Below are 21374 nucleotides of genomic sequence, written 5' to 3'. Positions count from 1 at the left end.
GTTTGGCATTTAGCGAGCACTGAATGCCTATTAATAGCAACAATAACAGTAACATAGTATTTACTAATGAGGATCGATACAGTTTTGTAAACTTTTACCTAAATTGCTATTTAACTAGTTTAAAGTTCTTAGTATACTTTAGTACCTGGATTCCACATGGCAGATTAAATTTTCATGCTTATGGTATAACTTTGCCAATGAAATCTTGATTTTAGTACTTAAGAAACCTAAAATACTACTGTTTCTATAGTCTTAGTGGTAACTTTAAAAATTGTATCATAATTCTCGCCTTTAACAGGAACCTAAGCAACAAAACAGGGAAACAAGCAAGGTATAGCCAAAGACACTGAAATAGAGGACAGGCTGATAGTGACCAGAAGGGAGAGAAGAGGGAATTTCACGGGAGAATGGGAAGGGTTTACAGGAACAAATTTAAAGGACACATGGACAAAAACTAGGGGGAGGGTGGTAATGGGAGAGAGGTGGGGAGGGTTGGGTGGGTGGGCTGGATTGGCAGTAAAGGGGAGAAAACTGTACTTGAACAATGATTAAAATAAAAAAAACTGTATCATAATTAATATGCAAAAGTTTCAACGACTCTTTGTTGCCTACATAAGGATGTATGAGCTCCTTATATTACACAAGCGCCCCGCTCTCAATCCCGTGCATCACCTACCATGATCCCACTATACACTTACGCAGTTACATACTGAACTCCTAGGACTATTCACAGATCTGCACCTTTCCTCTTTCAGCTTCCTAGTGACCTCCTCATAAAAACCTAGTTCAGGAGATTTTCCTTCTTGGTGAAAACCTTCTTTTAACTGGGTGATCACTTATTTCAGTTCTCTACCATGGTAGGGTAAAAGACCTTTCGTGTTCCATTTACATTACTTCACATGTCAGTTTTCTACAAAACTAAACTCCTTGAGTGCAGAAGCCATGTCTTACTGACCTCTACACACGTATCACAGCTGGGTACCATATAAACAGTCAATAAATGTTAAATAAGTAAACAAGTAAATGAACAAATACCCACCCCCAGATACAAATTCTAATTTGAAGCAACCACTATGGAAAACAGCATGGAGGTTCCTCAAAAAATTAAAATAGAATTACATACGACCCAGCAATCCTACTTCTGAATATTTATCTGAAGAAATCTGAAACACTAATGCGAAAAAATATTTGCACCCCTATGTTCATTACAGCATTATTTACAATAGCCAAGATATGAAAGCAATTTAAGTGTCCACCAATAGACAATTGGAGTAAGAAGATGTGTGGCATATATGCAATGGAATATCACTTGGCCCTAAAAAATAAAATCATACCATTTGCAACAACATGGATGAACCTTGAGGGTATTATGCTAAGTGAAAAAAGTCAGACAGAAAAAAACCAAATACCGTTTAGATTTCACTTATATGTATAATCTAAAAAACAAATGAACAAACAAAACAGAAATAAACTCATAGGTACAGAAAAATAGCTAATGGTCATCAGGTGGGAGGCGCCCTGGGGAGCTGGGTAAAAAAGGTGACAGGATTAGGAAGTACAAATTGCAGCTGCAAAATCGTCATGGAGACATAAAGTACAGCATAGGGAATATAGTCAATGATGTTGTAATAACTATGTATGGTGTCAGGTGGATACGAGACTCATTTTGTAAGGTATATAAATGTCTAACCACTCTGCTGTACACCTGAAACTAATACAATATTGAATGCCAACTGAAAAAAATCCTTTTTTAAAAATTAAATGTACTGGGGTGACACTGGTTAATAAAATTATATAGGTTTCAAGTGAGAATTCTATAATATATCACCTGTATATTACATTGTATGTTTATCAGCCATTGTCAAATCTCCTCCCGTTGCCACATATTTGACCCTTTTATCCTCCACTGTCCCCCCAACCCCTTTCCCTCTGGTAACAGTCATACTATTGTCTGTGTCTCTGCGTTGAAAAAAAAAATTTTTTTTTAATGTGAAGAATTTGAGAAATGACTTCTCCTACCTTTTTGAAGAAAAAGTGATTTGCCAAGTGGTTCAATACCATAGGGTTGCTAGGATCAATAGTATAGGCTCTGGAAAGAAGCTGGACCCCATTTTTGATGGAATCAGCCTGAAAGAAAAACAATGATGACAGGGTTGAGTCAAAATATTGCTTAATTAGACTTTTTCTGTTTTCTTTATAGTCTGAAGAAATAAGGTTAAACAAATCTAAGTTCAGTACCAAAATATAGCTCTTGTTTTAGTTGACCCTCACCAGGGATAAAACATTTCAAATAGCGAGTTAAATTCTGAGAATTCAGTTTTCTTAAAATTAATTGCATAAGCACCTCCACTGGACACCTGTCTAGGCAATTACGTGCAGGGGAAGCATGATGGAGAGCTTCATCCTCAATACAGGACAGAACTTCTTTAAGAGGAAGCCCTTTATTCTCTCCCTTTCCTTCTTCCTTATAAGGCTGATATAATGAAATGCCTGGAGATGTGGCAGCTATCTTGCAACTATGAGGTGACAGGCATGAGGAGGAAAGGCCATGTATTAAGGGAGGAGGGAAAAACGCTGGGTTTGATGACACTGGGGTACCAAATCCAAGTTTAGCTGGTGTAGTATACTAAGTCGCTATAATGTGTGCTTTTTATTTGTTACTTGCAATAGAAAGCATCCCAAACTGATACACATTCTACAATCCCCTATCTGAGATTCTGAAATCCAAAACTCTCTAATAAATAAGTTTTTCTTTTCTGTTATCTTGGAGCAAGCTCACTTGGTGGCAAACTTTACCTGAATTGTGGGTAAAGTTTCCTATTAGTGTAAACAGTCACTCATTTTGCCACAGAAATACAAGTTTGCATTGGGCTTATGTCCTAATAACTGAGTGTTCTACGTTATGCAGTGCAGGCATCACATTACACTTCTGTAACCTGAAATCTTGATGTCTAAAACACGCTGGCCTCAAGAGTTTTAGATAAGGGACCGTGAGCCTGACAAATCAGCCAGGGTTATTTCACTCACATACCTCTTTATTGTTGAGCTCTAGAACGGCCAGTCCAACCAATGCTCCCACACATTTGGAGTTGAGTTCCAGTGCTCTGCTGAATGCGAGACGAGCTTTCTCTAGTTTGTTAAGTTTCACAAAGCAATGGCCCATTCCTAAACGAACTTCCGCTAAAAAAATAAAATCAAACTAGAGCATTTTTAGGATTTAAAATTTTTTAAATGCTATGCTTAAACATCCTCCATTATGAGTTACAAAAATCCCAAAATTAACCTCAGTATAACTACATTATGAATCTTGTAGTATATCATAAACTTGATTTCACTGAAGGTCACTACTCTTGTCTCCCCAAACCTGACCCTGCTTCATGGATACACCCTTATCACCATAGAACAAAACACCTATAACACAGGTATTTTTCTTGTTTTCCAACACTCCTGGCTACACTGGACCTTTAATACCCTAATTTTTGAAGAGCAGTTTTAAAATAGAGAACAAAAAATTTTCTTAAGACCTTAAATAGTGTGACAAACTACATGCACATACTACCATTCCCTTCATAGCTGTACTTATACGCGCTACCCAATTTCAAAGCCATGCTGAAATGCATGTGCCTACCTATGGAACCTCTCTTCTGGTCCTTAGACCCTACCCCTTCTTGTCTATTTAAGGATACTGCTCCAGCAACCCTCCCCTATTTTTCCTTCATCATCAAATTTCCCTTCTCTACTAGATCATCCTGACAAACATCTGCCCACCTTAAAAAAAAATCCTTTGTTGATTCCATTTCCCTTTCCAGTTGTCAACCCTCCCCTTTCGTATTCTTCCCTTATTAGCAAAACTTGAGATCTATCTACACTTGCTACCTCTAATTCCCTTCCTTCAATTTTTTTCTTGAATCCACTCTGAGGTTTCACCCCCACTATTCCAGTAAAACTGCTCTTATCAAGGTCACTAATTTGTATTCTGCAAAATCCAATGATCAATTCTTAGTATCTATTTTACTTTGCCTAACATCAAAATTTGACACTGCCTGATACCTTCTTCTTCTGAAAACATGTAAAAAATCTTTCTATTTTTTGCCCTGACCACCATGACTCAGTGGGCAAACAGAATGGTTGCTGGTTCAATTTCCAGTCAGGGCATATGCCTGCGTTACAGACCAGGTCTCTGGTTCAGGGTGTGCAGGAGGCAACCAATTGATGTTTCTATTGAATGCTGATGATTCTCTTCCTCTCTTCCTCCCTCCTTTTCCCTATCTCTAAAAATAAATAAATAAAATTTTTAAAAATAATTTATTTCAAAAATTTTTACTTTTCAATTAAGCTGACATTAAATATTATATTAGTTTCAGGTGTACAGCACAGTAGTAGACATTTACATAACTTGCCAAGTGATCACCCTGATAAGTCTACTGCCCACTTGGCACTATACATAATTATTACATTATTGGCTATACTCCCTGTGCTGTGCTTTACATCCCTGTCACTAAAGTCAACTGCCAATTTGTACTTCTTAATCCCTTCACCTCTTCACCTAGTGTCCCAGCCTCCCTCCCCTCTGGCAACCATCAGTTTTGTTTTCTGTATCTATGAGTTTGTTTCTGTTTTGTTTGTTCATTTATTTTGATCTTTCGAGTCCACATATAACAAACCATATGATATTTGCCTTTCTGTCTGACTTATTTCACTTAGCATAATATACTGATAGGTCCATCGTGCTGTTGCAAATGGTAAGATTTGGATGGTATGGCAAAATGGCAAAAATGGATGGTAAGATTTCATCCATTTTTGTGGCCAATATTCCACTGTAAGTTCCATTTATTTTTTTCTTTTGTTTCCCTTGCCTGAGGAAACATATCAGAAAAAATATTGCTAAGAAAAATGTCAGAGAGTTTACTGCCTATATTTTCTTTTAGGAGTTTTATGGTTTCGAGTCTTACATTTAAGTTTTTTATCCATTTTGAGTTTATTCTTCTAAATGGTATAAGAAGGTGGTCTAGTTTCATTTTTTGCAATGTATGTTACATGTAAGTTTTTAATTCATTTTGAATTTACTGTAAATAGCGTAAGGTGGTTTCATTTTTTGCATGTCTGTCTACATTTCCTAATACCATTTATTTAATTTACTGTCTTTACCCCATTGTATATTCTTTTTTTTTTTTAATTTTTATTTATTTATTTTTAGAGAGGGATGGGAAGGAGATAGAGAGAGAGAGAAACATCAATGTGCGGTTGCTGGGGGTCATGGCCTGCAACCCAGGCATGTACCCTGACTGGGAATCGAACCTGCGACACTTTGGTTCACAGTCCACACTCAATCCACTGAGCCATGCCAGCCAGGCCATTGTATATTCTTGCCTCCTCTGTCATATATTAATTGTCCATACAGAAGTGGGTTTATTTCTGGACTCTTTATTCTGTTCCACTGACCTATGTATTTGTTTTTATGACAGTACCATGTTTTGACTACTACAGTCTTGTATTTTGATATCAGGTAGTGTGACACCCCCAACTTTGTTCTTCTTTCTCAAGATTGCTATGGCTATTCAGGGTCTTTTGTGGTTCCATATAAATATTTAATTTTAATCTTCATCCAAGGATATGTTTATTGATTTTAGAGAGAGAAAGAGAAACATCTATATAAAAGAGCAGTGGCTTCCCCTATGTACCCCAACCAGGGATTAAACTCTCAACCTTTTGGTGTATGGGACAATGTTCCAACTAACCAAGCAACCTAGCCAGGGCTAAGTTTTTGGATTATTTGTTCTAGTCCTGTGAAGGGCACCACTGCTATTTTGTTAGGAATTGTAGTGAACCTATAGGTTGCTTTGGGTAGTATGGACATTTTCACGAGGTCAATTCTTACTATGCTTGATAATGGTAGATGCTTCCATTTATTTGTATCTTCTTCAATGTCTTTACAATTTTCCAAGCATAGGTCTTTTATCTCCTTGGTTAAACTTACAGTTTTGTTGTTGTTGTTGCTTGGTGCAACTATAAATGGGATTGTTTTTAGTGTTCTTTCCATATAGTATCATGTCATTGGCAAATAATGACAATTTTACTTCTTCCTTTCCATTTGGATGCCTTTTCTTCACCCAGAATTCTTTGGACTTCCTCATCTTGTCTGATTGTTGTGGCTAGGACTTCAAACACTGTGTTGAATAAGAGTGGTGAAAGTGGACATCCCTGTCTTATTCCTGGTCTTAAAAAAAACATTTTTTAGTTTTTCCCAGTTGAGTATGATAGCTGTGGGTTTATCATATATAGCCTTTATCATGTTGAGATATGTTCCCTCTATTCCCAATTTATTGAGTTTTTATCATAAATGGGTGCTGGATTTTATCAAATTCATTTTCTGCATCTGTTGATACAATCATATCATTTTTATCCTTCATTTTGTTTATGTAGTATATCATGCTGATATCCAGATATTGAACCAAACTTGCATACCAGGAATAAATCCCACTTGATCATAGTGTGTGCTCTCTTTAACGTGTTGCTGAATCTGGTTTGCTAATATTTTGTTCAGGACTTTTGCATGTATGTTAATCAGGGATGTTGGCCTACCATTTTCTTTTTTGTAATGTTTTTGTCAGGTTTTGGAATCAGGACATTCCAAAACCTGGAATCACAAAAGGAGTTCAGGAGTCTTCCTTCCTCTTGATTTTTCCAGAATAGTGTGAGAAAGACAGGTGTTAGTTCTTCTTTGAATGTTAGGTAAAATATACCTGTGAACCCATCCAGTCCAGGACTTTGGTTTGTTGGAGTTTTTTGATTACTGAATCAGTTTTATTGGTTATAATCAGTCTATGCAGAATTTGTTTCTCCTTGATTCAGTCTTGGAAGGTTGGATGTTTCTAGGAATTTATCCATTCCTTCTAGATTGTCCAACTTGATTGCATATAATTGTTCATAGTACTATCTTATACTACTTTGTTTTTCTGTGGTGTCAGTTGCCAATTCACTTTCTTTCTGATTTCATTTATTTGTGTCCTCTTTTTTCTTGATGAATCTGGTTAAAGGTTTATCAATTTAGCTTCTCTGTTCAAAGAACCAGCTCTTGGTTTGATATTTTGTATGTTCTTTAGACTCTTATTTTATTTTCACTCTGATCTTTATTATTTCTTTCCTTCTATTCACTTGGGGTTTTGTTTGATATTCTCTCTCTAAGTTTCTTTAGGTGTAAGGTTAGATTGCTGAGATTTTTCCTGTTTCTTGAGGTATCCTGACTGCTATGAACTCCTCTTTAGGACTACTTTCACTGTGTCCCATAGGTTTTAGTTTGTTTTGTTTACATTTTCATTTGTCTCAAGGAATTTTTTTATTTCTTCCTTGATCTCACAGTTAATCCACTCACTGTTTAGCAATGTTATTTAGCCTCCACATGTTCGTGTGTTTTTCAGTTTTTTTCCTTGTCACTGACTTCTAATTTCCTAACACTGTGTTCAAAGATGCTTAGATATGATTTTGATCTTCCTAAATTTATTGAAACTTGCTTTGCGGCCTAACATGTGGTCTATCCTGGATAATGATCCATGTGTACTTGAAAAGAATGTATATTCTGCTGCTTTAAGATGTGAAATGCTCTAAAAAGTCTATCCAGTGTTGTCTTTGGAGTGTTAAAGTCCCCTACTCTAATTATACCACTGTCACTCTCTCCCTTTATGTCCATAAATAATTGCTTTGTATGTTTAGGTGCTCCTATGATAGGTACATAAATTTTTACAAGAGTTATATCACCCTGGCTGGTGTGACTCAGCGGATTGAGTGCCAGTCTGCAAACCCAAAGGTCACAAGTTCGATTCCTGGTCAGGGCCCATGCCTAGGTTGCAAGCCAGGTCCTCAGTTAGGGGCATGCAAGAGGCAACCAATCAATGTATTTCTCACACATGGATGTTTCTCTCCTCTCTTTCCCCCTCCCTTCTGCTCTCTAAAAATAAAAAAAAAAATCTTTAAAAAAAGGGTTAACTTAAAAAAAATAAATTTATTTTGCTAAGTATTGCTACCCAAGCTTTTTTCTGTTTCCATTTGCATGACATATCTTTTTCCCATCCCTTTTCTTTCAGTCTGTGTTTTTCAATCTGAAGTGGATCTCTTGTAGGCAGCATATGTATATGGGTCTTATTTTCTTATCCATTCAGCTACCCTAGGTCTTTTAATTGGACCATTTCATACAGTTATACTTAAAGTGATTACTGTTAAGTACATAGTTATTGCCATTTTAATATTCATATTTATGTTCCTTTCCCCCACTTCTTCTTCTCAATAAAAGTTCCTTTAACAGTTTTCATAATATTGGTTTGGTAATGAAGAACTCCTTTACTTTTTTCTTGTCTGTTCTACCAAGCTCTTTATGTCTCCTTAAATTTTAAATGTCATCTTTACTGGGTAGAGTAGTCTTGGTTATAGGTCCTTGCTTTTCCTCGTTTTGAACATTTCATACAAAGTTTCTGTTGAGAAATCAGCTATCAGTCTTATGGGAGCTCCGTTGTAGGTACCTTTCTTTCTCTTGCCACTTTTAAGATTCTCTCTTTGTCTTTAACTGTCAGTATTGCAGTTATAATGTGTCTTGGTATGGGTCTGTTTGGGTTCATCTTGTTTGGGACTCTGCACTTCCTGGACTTGCACATCTTATATTTTTTCATCAGGTTAGGGAAATTTTCAGGCATAATTTCTTCAAATGGGTTCTCAATCCCTTTCTCTTTCTCTTCTCTTTCTGGTACCCCGAAGATGCTAACATTATTATATGTGATGTTGTCCCAGAGGTCCCTTGAACAATTCTCATTTTTTAAAATTCTTTTTTCGCTTCATCTAATCTGCTATTGATTCCTTCTAGGGTATTCTTCATTTGTTACTGTATTCTTCATTTCTGACTGGTTCTTTTTTATGGCTTCTGTGTCCTTTTTTATGCTTACTATCTCTGTTGAAGTTCAGTTCATCTACTCTTCCCGTAAGTTCCATGAGCATCCTTATAACCATTATCTTGAACTGTGTATCTGATAGAACACTTGCATCCATTTCATTTAGTTTTTTTCTGGACATTTCTCCTGTTCTTTTTAGGGCATATTTTTTTGTCTCCCCATTTAGGTTGCCTCTCTGTGTTTGTTTCTATAAATCAGGTAGGTCTGCTATGTCTCCCAGTCTTCACAGAGGAGGCCTAAGTAGTGTCCTGTGGAACCCAGTGGTATTCTCTCTGATCACCTGGGCTGGATGCCCCAGGAGTATACCTGCTGTGAGTTATGTGTGCCCTCCTGTTGTAGTTGAGCCTTGATCACTGTTGGTACATCCACGAGTACAACTGACCCTCAGGCTGGCTGTAAGAATTGGCCATGCCTACAGTGAATCAGCTGTTATTTGGGGGCTTACCCCACGTAGTGGAATTTGCCCCAGCAGGGTCTGGGGTCTGCCAAGATTTCCCTTTGGGTGTGCCACTTGTGAAACTAATCAGTTGGTGCTCTATTGTTGTCTAAAGCCAGCCCCCTGTCATGTTTTTTCTGGGGTCTCTTGTGAGGGACTTGGTGCAAATCAATGTCAGATGCTGCATGTAACTGGCCCTGGGCTACATGTTAGGAGCTATTAATTGAGTCAGAGTTAGTGGCTGCCTCTGCTGGGTCTTGGTGCGTACAGAAGAATCCAAGCTGTGAACCAAGGCTGACTGCCACCATTACTGGGCCCGGGGCAAGAGAGCAAAAGATCCAAGGCAAACTGAGACCTACTACCACATCCAGCTGCCAATTAGCAGGGCCACTCAAAGAGCCTCAGGGAGTAGGTGAGTATTCACCAGCTAAGGGTAAGTGGTATTTACCAGGTTAATAAAGTTTCAAATTTGGCACCAGCACTGTGTCTGGAGCCATTCAGCAAAGGTCTCAGAGTACAATGAAGCCAGCTGCCATCTGACTGGGGCCTTTGTGGTGGGGGGCAGGGTTCGAAGGGAGTCGTCATGGTGGAGCTAGTAGAGTTCATCAGGCTACAGAAGATTAAGATCTGGCCCATGAAGGGAGGGTTCTGCACAGCAAAGGTGGTGCCTGTTGGCCATGTGGAAAGACAACCCTTGCCCTAAAGTCACACAACTTAGTTTCTCCCTGTGTGTCCCTGGCACCCTATGAACTTGACTGGCATTTCTGGAGAGCTTTTCAGGAAAGAGTGCAACATGGTATCAGCCTGGCTGCCTCTGACAGAGCTCCAGCCATGAAGGTATTGGCTAGGGTGGGGCCCCAGGGTGAAGCTAGTATAGTTCACCAGGCTAATGCTATGTGAGGGGAGTGCTTAACCCAGGAAATACAGTACCTATGGACCATGTGGTAGGGCTCAACACAGGGGCATTGGAAGCTGTCCCTCTAAGCCTAACCCTAAAGCCACACAACTCAGTTTCTCCCTGTGTGACTATGGCACTCCCCAAGCCACCATCCCTCCACTCAGGGTGAAACTCAGGGTGAATGGCTACAAGAATGAGTTTGTGCATTGTCCCTTTAAGAGGACACCCGAGTTTCTGGAAACATTTTACATTTGATTTCAAGGATATTGTACTTATTCTCTTCTCCTTCTCTATTTCTGGCTGCTCCTTCTCAGGCTCCTTTGCTGACTCTTCCTCATTTCCATAACCTCTGAATGTCAGAGTACTCTAGGGCTCCATCCCTAGACCTCTTTTCTGGCTATCATCACTCCTCTGGGTACTGTTTCAATGATGCATTTCACTTGTTAACCTTTCTAAGCAACCCACCTTCAGTGTTTCTTGTATTCCTTTTCTGCTATATTTTTTTTGCTTTAGCCCTTACCAATATCTTATACAGTATGTATTTTACTCTTTTTATATTCCTCACTGGAAAATAAATTCCATGAATGCAGGGACTTCCATCTCTTTGGTTCTTTGCTGTATTCCCTAGGTCTAGAACAGTGCCTGGCACATACTTGGTACTCAATAAAACTTGCTAAAATAATAAGATTTTAGAAAGAAAAGTAGTATAGGGCAAAAAAGTATAATTTGATCTACTATTCAGCTTTTGAATCAAATATAATATGTTTTTAAAAGTCTCAATTCTGCCATTTCAACAATCCTACAAGTATCCTGTCACAACTAACTTTAAAAGCAATTGCCAAATCCTTAATATTTTAAGTCTAAAAACATTATTTAAGACTTAAGGCTTTTCTCTTACCTGGACATCCTGGATTAGTACGCAATGCTTTCTTATAGTAAGCAAGAGCTCCTCTGTAATCCTTCTTGTTGAATGAAATGCAAGCTTTACCTGTAACAATTTTTAAACATAAACATGTACTAATTAAAGAACGCAAGTCTCATATGCTCTACACTCACTAAATCAAATACATCTCATTAAGAAATACTTGAAAACAGTGAAAGTGATTTTCAATTAAAACTTGTTTTCCATAAGGGTATATTAATTTATGCCTACAAATAGAAGTTTTGTCTTTATATTAAGTGTTAATAATAACTAAAATAGCTTAGAGTTGTCCAAATAGAGATTGTTTACTGACACGTTAGAAGTGGATAACATATTGTTCTTAACTGGTATAATTTTATTTCTGTAATTTCAACAGAAACAATGATCTATTGCAGATAGTTACATTTAAGATTTTTATTTATTTATTTTTAGAGAGGGAAGGGAGGGAGAAAGAGAGAGAGAGAGAGAGAGAGAAACATCACTGTGTGGTTGCTCGGGGTCACAGCCTGCAACCCAGGCATGTCCCCTGACTGGGAATAGAACCTGTGACACTTTGATTCGCAGCCCGTGCTCAATCCACTGAGCTATGCCAGCCAGGGCTAGATAGTTACATGTTTAATAAGGCAAAGCTCTTTTACTTTGATGCCCATCCCATTACTTAAGGAGCTATTTATTACAAAGAGATATATTTCAGGCATGTGCTGAAAAATATAGGTCCATAAGGTGGTTGCTGAAAACAACTTACCGAGAAGGGCTGGAATATTATTTGGAGACTGGTTGAGTACAAAATGAAACTGTGCATCAGCCTGATCCATTTTGTCACCTTCAAGAAGGCAGAAGCAGGCTCTTCCCAGCAAATGGTTCTGAAAAAGTAATGCATCGTCTTAGACTTGACTTTATCAAGGACTAACCATAATTTAACATGAATGTATAACACTAAAATGAAAAGCATGTAGAAATGAGGTACGGAATCACCAAAATTACTCTACCAACTATAAAGTATTTAAAATAGTAATAAGCAATTCCTAATAACAAACTGAGAAATTATCCTAAAGTGCAACAAGGCTTCTGTGCCAGGTACAATGACAAAAAGAAAAGTTCAAACTCCTTAAAATATGCTTGAAATTCACCTGGAGATAGTGAAATTACTGACTAAACATGTCAATAAGTTTCATATGCTAAATTACTTTAACAGTACAAAGGCCAAAGAAATTCCAATTTTAACAAGGAACCCCTCTTCATTTGGACTATTTGTATCAACCATGCTATTTTAAGAAAAATTCTTTCAAAAAAAATCTATTGCTTATCACACACATTTTACTTTCATGTGGTATTTTTTCCTTTTATAAATTCAAAGAAATGACTTATTTTACCTGATCATACATAATAATTTTATCAGCCATTGTATACAACAGGGTTGCCTGTGTAATAAGATCTTTCTTATTGTCCTTATTCTTTTCCTTCCGAGCCTGTTGTACATAGTAGGCCGCCAATGTATCCAGGCAAGTCATTTGGTCTTTTTCATGGTCTCTGTAGTCTAAATTGCCATCTATACGCGCTGCTTCCAACAACTTTACAAACTCTTCTGTTTTTCCTTGCTTGTAGTATTCCAGCTATAAGGTGAAAGAATCAAATCAGAATTACTAAACCATGTGCTCGCAGATGAAGTTGCACGCAAATCTTTATAGCAGCTTTATCTGTAATAATCAAAAACTGGAAACAACATAATTATTGATCAATAGGTGAATGAACAAACGAGCTGTGGTTTATCCATACAATGGCTATTGCTCACCAATAAAAGGGAAGGAACTGTTGATACATACTACAACATAAATAAATCTCAAAATAATTATTTTGCGTGAAAGAAGCCAGGCCAAAAGGAGTACATACAATATGATTCTATTTATATAAAACTCTATAAAATGCAAACTAATCTTTAGCAACAAAAAGTAGATCAGTGGTTATCTGGGCACTGTTGGGGGCAGGGTAGAGTTTGGAGGACAGTTTTAGAGGTGATGAATATATCATTACCTTGATTGTGATAAAGATTTCACAAGTGTTGACATACGCTAAAACTTCTCAAATAGTACACAAAAAGTATGTGCAGTTTATTATAGGTTAATTATATACAATTAAGCTGTTAAACAATTAAAATCATTACAAATGCTTCCAACTTCTTACCTAGCAATAGTTGATTTCAAACTAAATCAGAGCCCAAGAAAGAAAGCAATAATGAGAGATATAAAGAACTCCAAACAGAAAACTTGGGTTCTATGACTTTGGACTTGTTGAATAACTTCTCTGGGCACATGTAATTTATTAATAATAAAAGGAATATCAATCATTTATTAACCACCTACTATGGGCCACATGCTATGCTAGGAGCTTCATACACATTATAACTAATCTATACAACCATCCTTAAAGAGAGGACTAACACCCTCATATTTTAAATGAGGGAACAGCCTCAGAGGGTAGATTATTTGTCTAAGGTCACATGACTAGTTAGCAGCCATGTTGGAATTTGAACAAAGGATTCCCTAACCCCAAGCCTACCTACTTTTCTATGTAACAATCTATAGCCCACCAATGTTTTACCAGCTTATTTTATCACAATGCCATGCTAATCCCCTAACACTCAAGTATTTGTGTAAGTGCTGTTAAAGAAAACATTTGTGCTACAAAAAATCCCAGTTACCCTCTGGTTTTAAAAAATATGTGGCAAGCATTAATGACCTATCCTGTATAGAGTAGGAAAACAGCACTTCAAGTCAGAAAGACACTGTTTACCACTGCAAGTACTTCTCTGTAAACACATATCTAAGAAACTCTTAGAGTTAGGCTTGAGCACTGGATACAAGTCCAATTCCAGACCTACCTCTCTGAGTCTTTAAGGCAATATTAGGAGCCTCCTATGTATCTTTACATAAAAGTGACCTGTCGTACACTTGCTTAGGAATAATGATTATATTGTTCACTACATTATGATAATCATTTACTATAATGATCCCATAAAAAGGAAACATTATTATATAGCTGGTGCTAGGGAGGTTGGAGGGTAGTAAAATTTTAGGCCCTCTACGGTGATTTTTCCTGAGAATTTCCAGTGGCATTTACATTAGAGAAGGGACCAAACAGGACAACCAACTTAAGCCTGAGATAAACTTCATCTACAAGGGCTTCTGGGAGTTAGCCTGAAACCTAATCACCTTCTAGAATATTTTATGGGAAATATTTTATTGTTATGGGAAACAATGTTAAGTAGTAATGTTTATATCCTGACACTTTGTCTTTTCTCACTTTATCCTTAAACATTAAGCCAGTCTTCACTGAGTAATCAATCACTAAATAATCAAATACTTAATATAGAGTATTATTTAACTTAAATGAATTTGCCTTTACCAACAACAAACACTAATTTACTAGTGGAGTAGCACATCATTTAGGAAACTGACCTTTTTGTTCCATAAATGGCAATACCATTAATTTCCACACACAATACAATTAACTTATTGTGCATCCAAACTGGCTTTTACTGTATGTGAAAACAGAAACCACATAGTTTTCCCAGTCAACATATAAAAAATATTGGTTGCATGAATACTGACCGCCAAAGCAATCCATATGTGCAGTTGTGTGTGTTCCTGCTTCAAAATACTGATAACTTCATCTCCCTCTGGTAATTGATCGAAGTCAAGTTCAATGACCTAAAACAAAAATACAGGTTTTTAGCTTTTTTCTTTAAACAAAAAATATTTTATTTATTTATGTTTATAGAGAGGGGAAGGGAAGGAGAAAGAGAGGGGGAGAAACATCAATGTGTGTTTGCCTCTCACGCACCCCCTACTGGGGACCTGGCCCACAACCCAGTCATGTGCCATAGACTGGAAATCAAACTGGCGAAATTTTGGTTTGCAGCCCCATGGTCAATCTGAGCTACACCAGCCAGGGCACTTGTTCACTTAAAAAAGTTTTTTTTTCAATTTATTTTCAGAAAGAGGGGAAAGGAGGGAGAAAGAAAAAGAAAGAAACATCAATGTCTAAAGAGAAACATCTGAAGAGAAACATCCATCAGCTGCCTCTCCTCGCACGCCCCCTGCTGGGGACCTGGTCTGCAACCCAGGCATGTGCCCTGACTTGGAATCAACGGGCAACCTTTTGGTCCGAAGGCCACTGCTCAATCCACTGAGCCACACCAGTCAGGGCCTTTTTTCTCTTTAAATTCACATTTCTTTGCAGCTTTTCTTGAATATACATCAATATGGATATACGTAGGGTTTGTGTTCATTCTTAGAAGGGCTGAGCAACTGTACGTATTAAGTTTAAGTAGCACTTGATAAGTAGATTACATGGTAATATTAAAGAAAATGCACAGAGAAACAAACAAATCCTGTTACTTGTCTTCAAATCACCAGAACTATAAAATACCTAAAAATGCTTTGCTTACTCAAAAATAACAAAACAAAACCCTGCTTAACATATAATCCGGGCAAAGTCTCCCAGACAGTCTGATGTCATAGGTTTGACATTCCTAGGGGCAATGCAAAGTTGAATGCCATTGTACACATTAATCTTGAAGGCAGCATTTGTGTGACAGACACTTCTGAATGTGTGTGCAAAAACAGTAGTATGAAGATGTTCAGAATTAAATAATGGTGGCTACACAACTTTGTGAATATTACTATAAAAAACCACTGGACCTTATCGTAGGTGAATTACATCTCAACCAACCAAACGAACCGAAATAAGAGTATGAGTTATCTGGTAAGAGAACATCAATGCTGAAAGCTCTACTCATACAAGCCACAGGCCACCATGAATGAGGCGTCGGGAAGGGAAAGGAGATTAATTCTATCGGAACATAGAACTGGCTATATCTTGAGGTTTCTATTTCGCTGATGGAGCCTGTGTGACGAACACAGTGCACCATGACAGAATCTAGTTTCTAAGGAAGAAAAGAACAGCATCCTATATATTCCCAGGGAAAGATACAGTACTTAGTTTGAGCTGCAGAGCGATCACGGTGACATCAGCACCCACCTTTGTGAACTGGAAGGTTCTTTACAGTTTATTGAGCATTCTCACACCCCTGTGCCCGTGAATTAGGAAAAGAGCAAGTGTACTGTCAAACGAACACGTTGGAGAGGAACTTTCAAGAACTCCTTCTCGTGTGGTCCCTAGGCTGCAGGTACACAACGTTCTCAACCTGGGAGGACGCCGGGGCTGGGGAAGGAGGTAAACATAGGTTCGGCTGGTGATTTTGACCTGGGCTCTTGGGGAAGTCTATTCTCTCGTTTCTGAAACGGGCCGAGACAAAGCGGGATGAGGGGATCGTGCAAGTTCACCGCCCCAACCCTCCCCCAAAAGCGACACTTACCTCGTCAGTGTCCCGGAGGGGAATCTCGATGGAGCCCCGCGACATGATGAGATCAAAAGGCAAGCGGGCGCCTTGCCCCGCCGCTCCGCAGCTGGTTCTCCTGGCTTCTGGCTCGTCCAGAGGTTAGCAGCCGTTCGAGGTCCGGTAGTCCTGTCTTTTGCTCTACGGCACCGCCAGAGGTCTGGTTTCTTCTTCCGTCAGCCGCTTAAACAACGAGCAGCAGACAGCTCCTACCACTTCCGGCAGCCCCGCCCCCTGCCCCGGAAGCAGTCTTGCGGGTGGGCCTATAGGCCAGCAGGCTCTGAAGCTTTCTTTAACCTGCGCGCCCCTCCACTGGCCAGCGAGTTCAGAATCTGAGGCCCTCACTGTTGTAGGCCAGACTTCACACGCCGAAGGCGGACTGCCCCGCCCCGAGGTGGGCGGGGCAACGAATGAGGCGGGGTTCAGAGCCTGGCTACTGACTGACGTGTGACCTCTAGCCAATACTACAACGATCCTCTCCGATCCCAGGACGGGCCTCTGTGGAGTGGGCGTGGCCAGCCTTGTTTTCTTCTTCAGGTTGCTGTGAATATAGTTCAATCATTCATTCTCAACACAATTTTTGGTTCCTCGCTTAGCAGCTGTTATGAGCGAGTCATGCCTGTACTACTTTTGTAATCAGTTTTAATGTAAATGTTACATGAATTCTGCAGTCATTGTGATAGATCATGTATCTTTTGTGGGATTTTTTTTTGGTATAATGTTTTGAAGCATATGAGAATCTGCTAGATTTGTGACTTTAATAAAATTGTCGAAGAATTTGATTAAACCTGTACAATGTTTTGATTAAATTATAGAATTCTATTAATATGTTTTAATTACCATTTTCATTAATTATGGAATATGATTAAATTAGTCCATAATCAATGTTTTGATTAAACCAGGGAAGAATCTGATTAACTAATTTGTAAACAGTTTAGTTTTACTTCCCAAACTGTCTCTAGATGTATGTATTTGCTTCATCTCCACCATCTCCATTCTAGCCCAAAGGATTATCATCGCTTTCCTGTCTGAATTAGTGCAATAGCCAGCTTTTACCAATACTTCATCCATTCTGCCCTCAAACTCCAATCCAACTTCATCATGTTACACATTTATCTTTAAAAAATAGCATTTTGATGTTTGTTTTTTCTTCCAACTCCCTCAAAACTTTAAAGTGGAAGCTTTATTAAATTTATCTTTTGATTAGTTGCATGACTATTTCAATGTTTGGAGCCGTGCTGTCCAATACAAATGTAATGCTAGCTATGTGGGTAATTTGAAATTTACCAGTGGCCACACTGAAAAAGTTAAAAGGCATAGACAATTTTAGTAATATATTTTATTTAACTCAATATATCCAAAATATCATTTGAACATGTAATCAATACAAAAATTGAGATAGTTAACATTTTTTTCATACTAAGCCTTGGAAATCCAGTATGTACTTTACTCATATACTTAATTCGGTTGTTTAATTTAATTGGAAATACTGTATCTGTATTAAAATTTCATAAAATTTACATTTGGAAAAAGAGATTCACATACTTGAGATTTCCCAAACATTTGAAATTTTTCCAGTAACTGAATCAACTGCCAATTTAAAATGTAAAAATAAATAAAATTTAAAAATCCATTACTCAGTTGCTTTAAGTATATTTCAAGTGCTCAATAGCCACATATGCTTAGTGGATACTGTGTTGGATAGTACAGCACAGTATTTCTAGGAAATACTGTTTAATGCATTTTAAAGTTTATAAGGTGAGCATTAAACAAAGGTACACATAGTGATGAATGTTATTCTCCATACCCAAAGCCTCCGTGCCCAAAACCCCCATGCCTTAAAGACCCTAGCAATACCTTTGAGTTAGCCTTTCAGTTTCCAGAAACCGAAGGCATCCTAACTGATAATACTGCAAAATACTGTGATTGAATAATAGGAGAACTCAATTTAGAACAGAATTTGGAGAAAGTGACATATAAGTTGCAACTGGAAAGACAAGTGAAATTTGGCTAAGTAAGGACTATAGGGGAGTGTGTACCAGACAGGGACAGTGCACTGGGGAAAGCTTTGTGAAAGAAGGTGTTCTATGTTCCATGTGGCTGCAACATAAAAAATGAGTGGGAGAGGAGCATGAGTTGAGGCTGAAGACATAAGTAGTCAAATCATGCAGATTTACCCATATGAAGCAAAACTGGCACCTTTGCCCTGCTTCCAATATGAGTAAATATACATGTTCCACAGTAAGAAAACACAAAATGCTTAGCATTCTGAGGTAAACCCAAAAAAGAACAATGTTATACTATCCATAGTTTCCAAAGTGAACAAAACCTTCAGCATTTCCTAAGCTACTGACTCCCTAACAAAATAATTTTTTTTTGTTTTGCAATGACTTTTGCAATGCTAACTCTTGTTAGTCTGAAGATATGCAATAATTTGGAGGAATATGGCAATTATATGACAAAATTGCTCTTTTTCCATCATGAACCAACAAAATATAAACCTTATAACCTTGATGGGGGGTGTGTTTGATGAACCAGTACTTCTAAGGCCTGAACCTTTGCACATGGTTTTCTAAGGAAAGCTTTTTTCAAAATGCTTTTGTCTCTGAGACTTCTTTTGACACAGGATATGTTAAGGAGTTTTGATTTTATCTTAGGTGCTATGTAACTGAAAAGTTTGAAATGATGTGTATGTGTATCAATGAGTATATGAGAGAAAGAGAAAGAGAATTGGTTTTGTTGTTTCAAAAGATTTTTCTGACTACAGTGTGAAGATAGATTGAGAGTGTTTGAGAGAAAGTGGGGAGACAATTAGGAAACTACAGGTAACACTTGATAAATAACTAGGAATAAGTTTAAAATATATATCATATATCCCTCCACTTCCACTACCACATATAAAATTATATATGACACATATATTTTATATATTTTAAATATATAGAGAGGCTTTCAATCAAGATGGCAACATAGACAAATATGGCTCGCCTCTTCGCACAGCCACATCAAAATTACAACGGAAATATAAAACAACCATCACTCGGGAACATCTGAAATTGAGTTGAATGGAAGAGTGACAACCAGAAAATCGAGTTAAATGGAAGCCTAACAACTACGGAATTGAAGAAACAACATTCATCCAGACTGGTAGGAGGAGCATAGACACGGAATGGGTTGGCCCCACACCCACATGGATAAAAATTCAAGAGAGATATCTCAGCAGTGAGGAGTCTCAGACCCACACCAGGACCCCTGGCCCAGGATTCCAGTGACAGGAAGATAAGTCCCACAACTTCTGACTGTGAAAACCACTGGAGATTGAGTCAGTGGAGAAGTCTACTGGAGCCCTAAGCAGTTCCTCCCAGGGAACCCACCCATGGACTAACCTACACAGACTTGCACCCTCTGAGCTCCAACACTGCAGTTGCAGCTTGAAGGACACCAGTGGTATACAGGGAGAGACTGAGGTGTGTGGCATCAGGGCAAGCAGAGGCCATTGCCCCTTTGCTGAGCCCTCTCCCCATACCCACAGAGCCAGTAGGCTGGTGTTATATGAGACTACATCAACCTGGCTAACAGTGTGTGACCCACCTTGGAGATCCACAGAGACTCTACCCCACTTAACTTATAGGCCAGCCCAAGCTGCTTTTCCATAAAATGGCTCATCTTGGCTCCTAAATCCTATCAAACAAGCAACAGCTGGCTTCAGTGAGTCCTAATGGCAGACAGCTTGCCTTAACCTGGGAATCTCCAAGCCCAGCACAAGTAGCAGCCATTCCAGACTACTTTATAGTTCAGGCAGGGTGCCCCGGGGCAAAACACTGGTAGGGGCTGACCTTGTGCAGGTCTGCACAACCTGGGAACTCCCAAGGCCAGCACACCCAGCAGATAGCTACAGACCACGTTGGAGCACCACTACCCTGCCCCTGCACAGCTGATCCTCTATGGAAGATAGAGGTTGGTGGTAAGTGGTCACAGCCAATCCCTGCAGCTGACTGGCTTTGGTAAATCCCTCCCATTGACTTGCCAACAGTAGCCAAGGCTCAACTGTAACAGGAGGGTGCACTCGGCCCACACAAAGAGCACACCTCAAGTACCCAGCTTGGGTGATGGGGTGGCTATGCCACTGGACACCCACTACATTAGCCATGCTACCAAGACAGGGAGTCATAGCAGCTCTACCTAATACATAGAAACAAACACAGGGAGGCTGCCAAAATGAGGAGGCAAAGAAGCATTGCCCAAATGAAAGAACAGATCAAAACTCCAGAAAAAGAGCTAACCAAAGTGGAGATAAGCAATCTATCAGATGCAGAGTTCAAAACACTGGTTATAAGGATGTTTAAGAAATTAATGAGGACCTCAGCAGCATAAAACAGACCCAGTTAGAAACGAAGGATGCACTAATTGGAATAAAGAACAACTTATAGGGAAACAACAGTAGAATGGATGAAGATGAGAATCAAACCAATGATTTGGAACATAAGGAAGCAAAAAACAAACAAACAAAACAAAACAAAAAACCATGCAGAACAACAAGAAGAAAAAGAGTCCAAAAAAAATGAACATAGTATAAACAGCTTCTGGCACAACTTAAAGAGATCCACATTCACCTCATAGGAGTGCCAGGAGGGGAAGAGAAAGAGCAAGAAATTGGAAGTCTATCTGAAAAATAGTGAAAAAAAATTCCCTAATTTAGTGAAAGAAGTAGACATGCAGGTCCAGGAAGCACAGAAGAGTCCCAATTATGATGGATGCAAAGAGGCCCACTCCAAGACAGAGCA

General features: G+C 38.6%; 1 protein-coding gene across 1 annotated transcript in view; it reads right to left on the bottom strand.

The window, feature by feature from the left end:
* Nucleotides 1-16951, bottom strand: part of CTR9 (CTR9 homolog, Paf1/RNA polymerase II complex component) — a 32802-nt gene extending 15851 nt beyond the window's left edge. Inside the window, exons 1-7 of the mRNA XM_028514550.2 lie at nt 16570-16951; nt 14801-14899; nt 12566-12805; nt 11938-12055; nt 11169-11258; nt 3032-3180; nt 2020-2127 (exon numbers count right to left, since the gene is read on the bottom strand). Of these exons, the coding sequence (XP_028370351.1) occupies nt 2020-2127; nt 3032-3180; nt 11169-11258; nt 11938-12055; nt 12566-12805; nt 14801-14899; nt 16570-16614 (849 nt within the window). The 5' untranslated portion in view covers nt 16615-16951. The remainder of the gene's footprint in view (nt 1-2019; nt 2128-3031; nt 3181-11168; nt 11259-11937; nt 12056-12565; nt 12806-14800; nt 14900-16569) is intronic.
* Nucleotides 16952-21374: the final 4423 nt, after the last annotated feature.

Source organism: Phyllostomus discolor, chromosome 6, assembly GCF_004126475.2.
Source record: "Phyllostomus discolor isolate MPI-MPIP mPhyDis1 chromosome 6, mPhyDis1.pri.v3, whole genome shotgun sequence".
NCBI classification, from domain to species: Eukaryota; Metazoa; Chordata; class Mammalia; order Chiroptera; family Phyllostomidae; genus Phyllostomus; species Phyllostomus discolor.
This window is presented reverse-complemented; position numbering and strand designations above follow the sequence as displayed.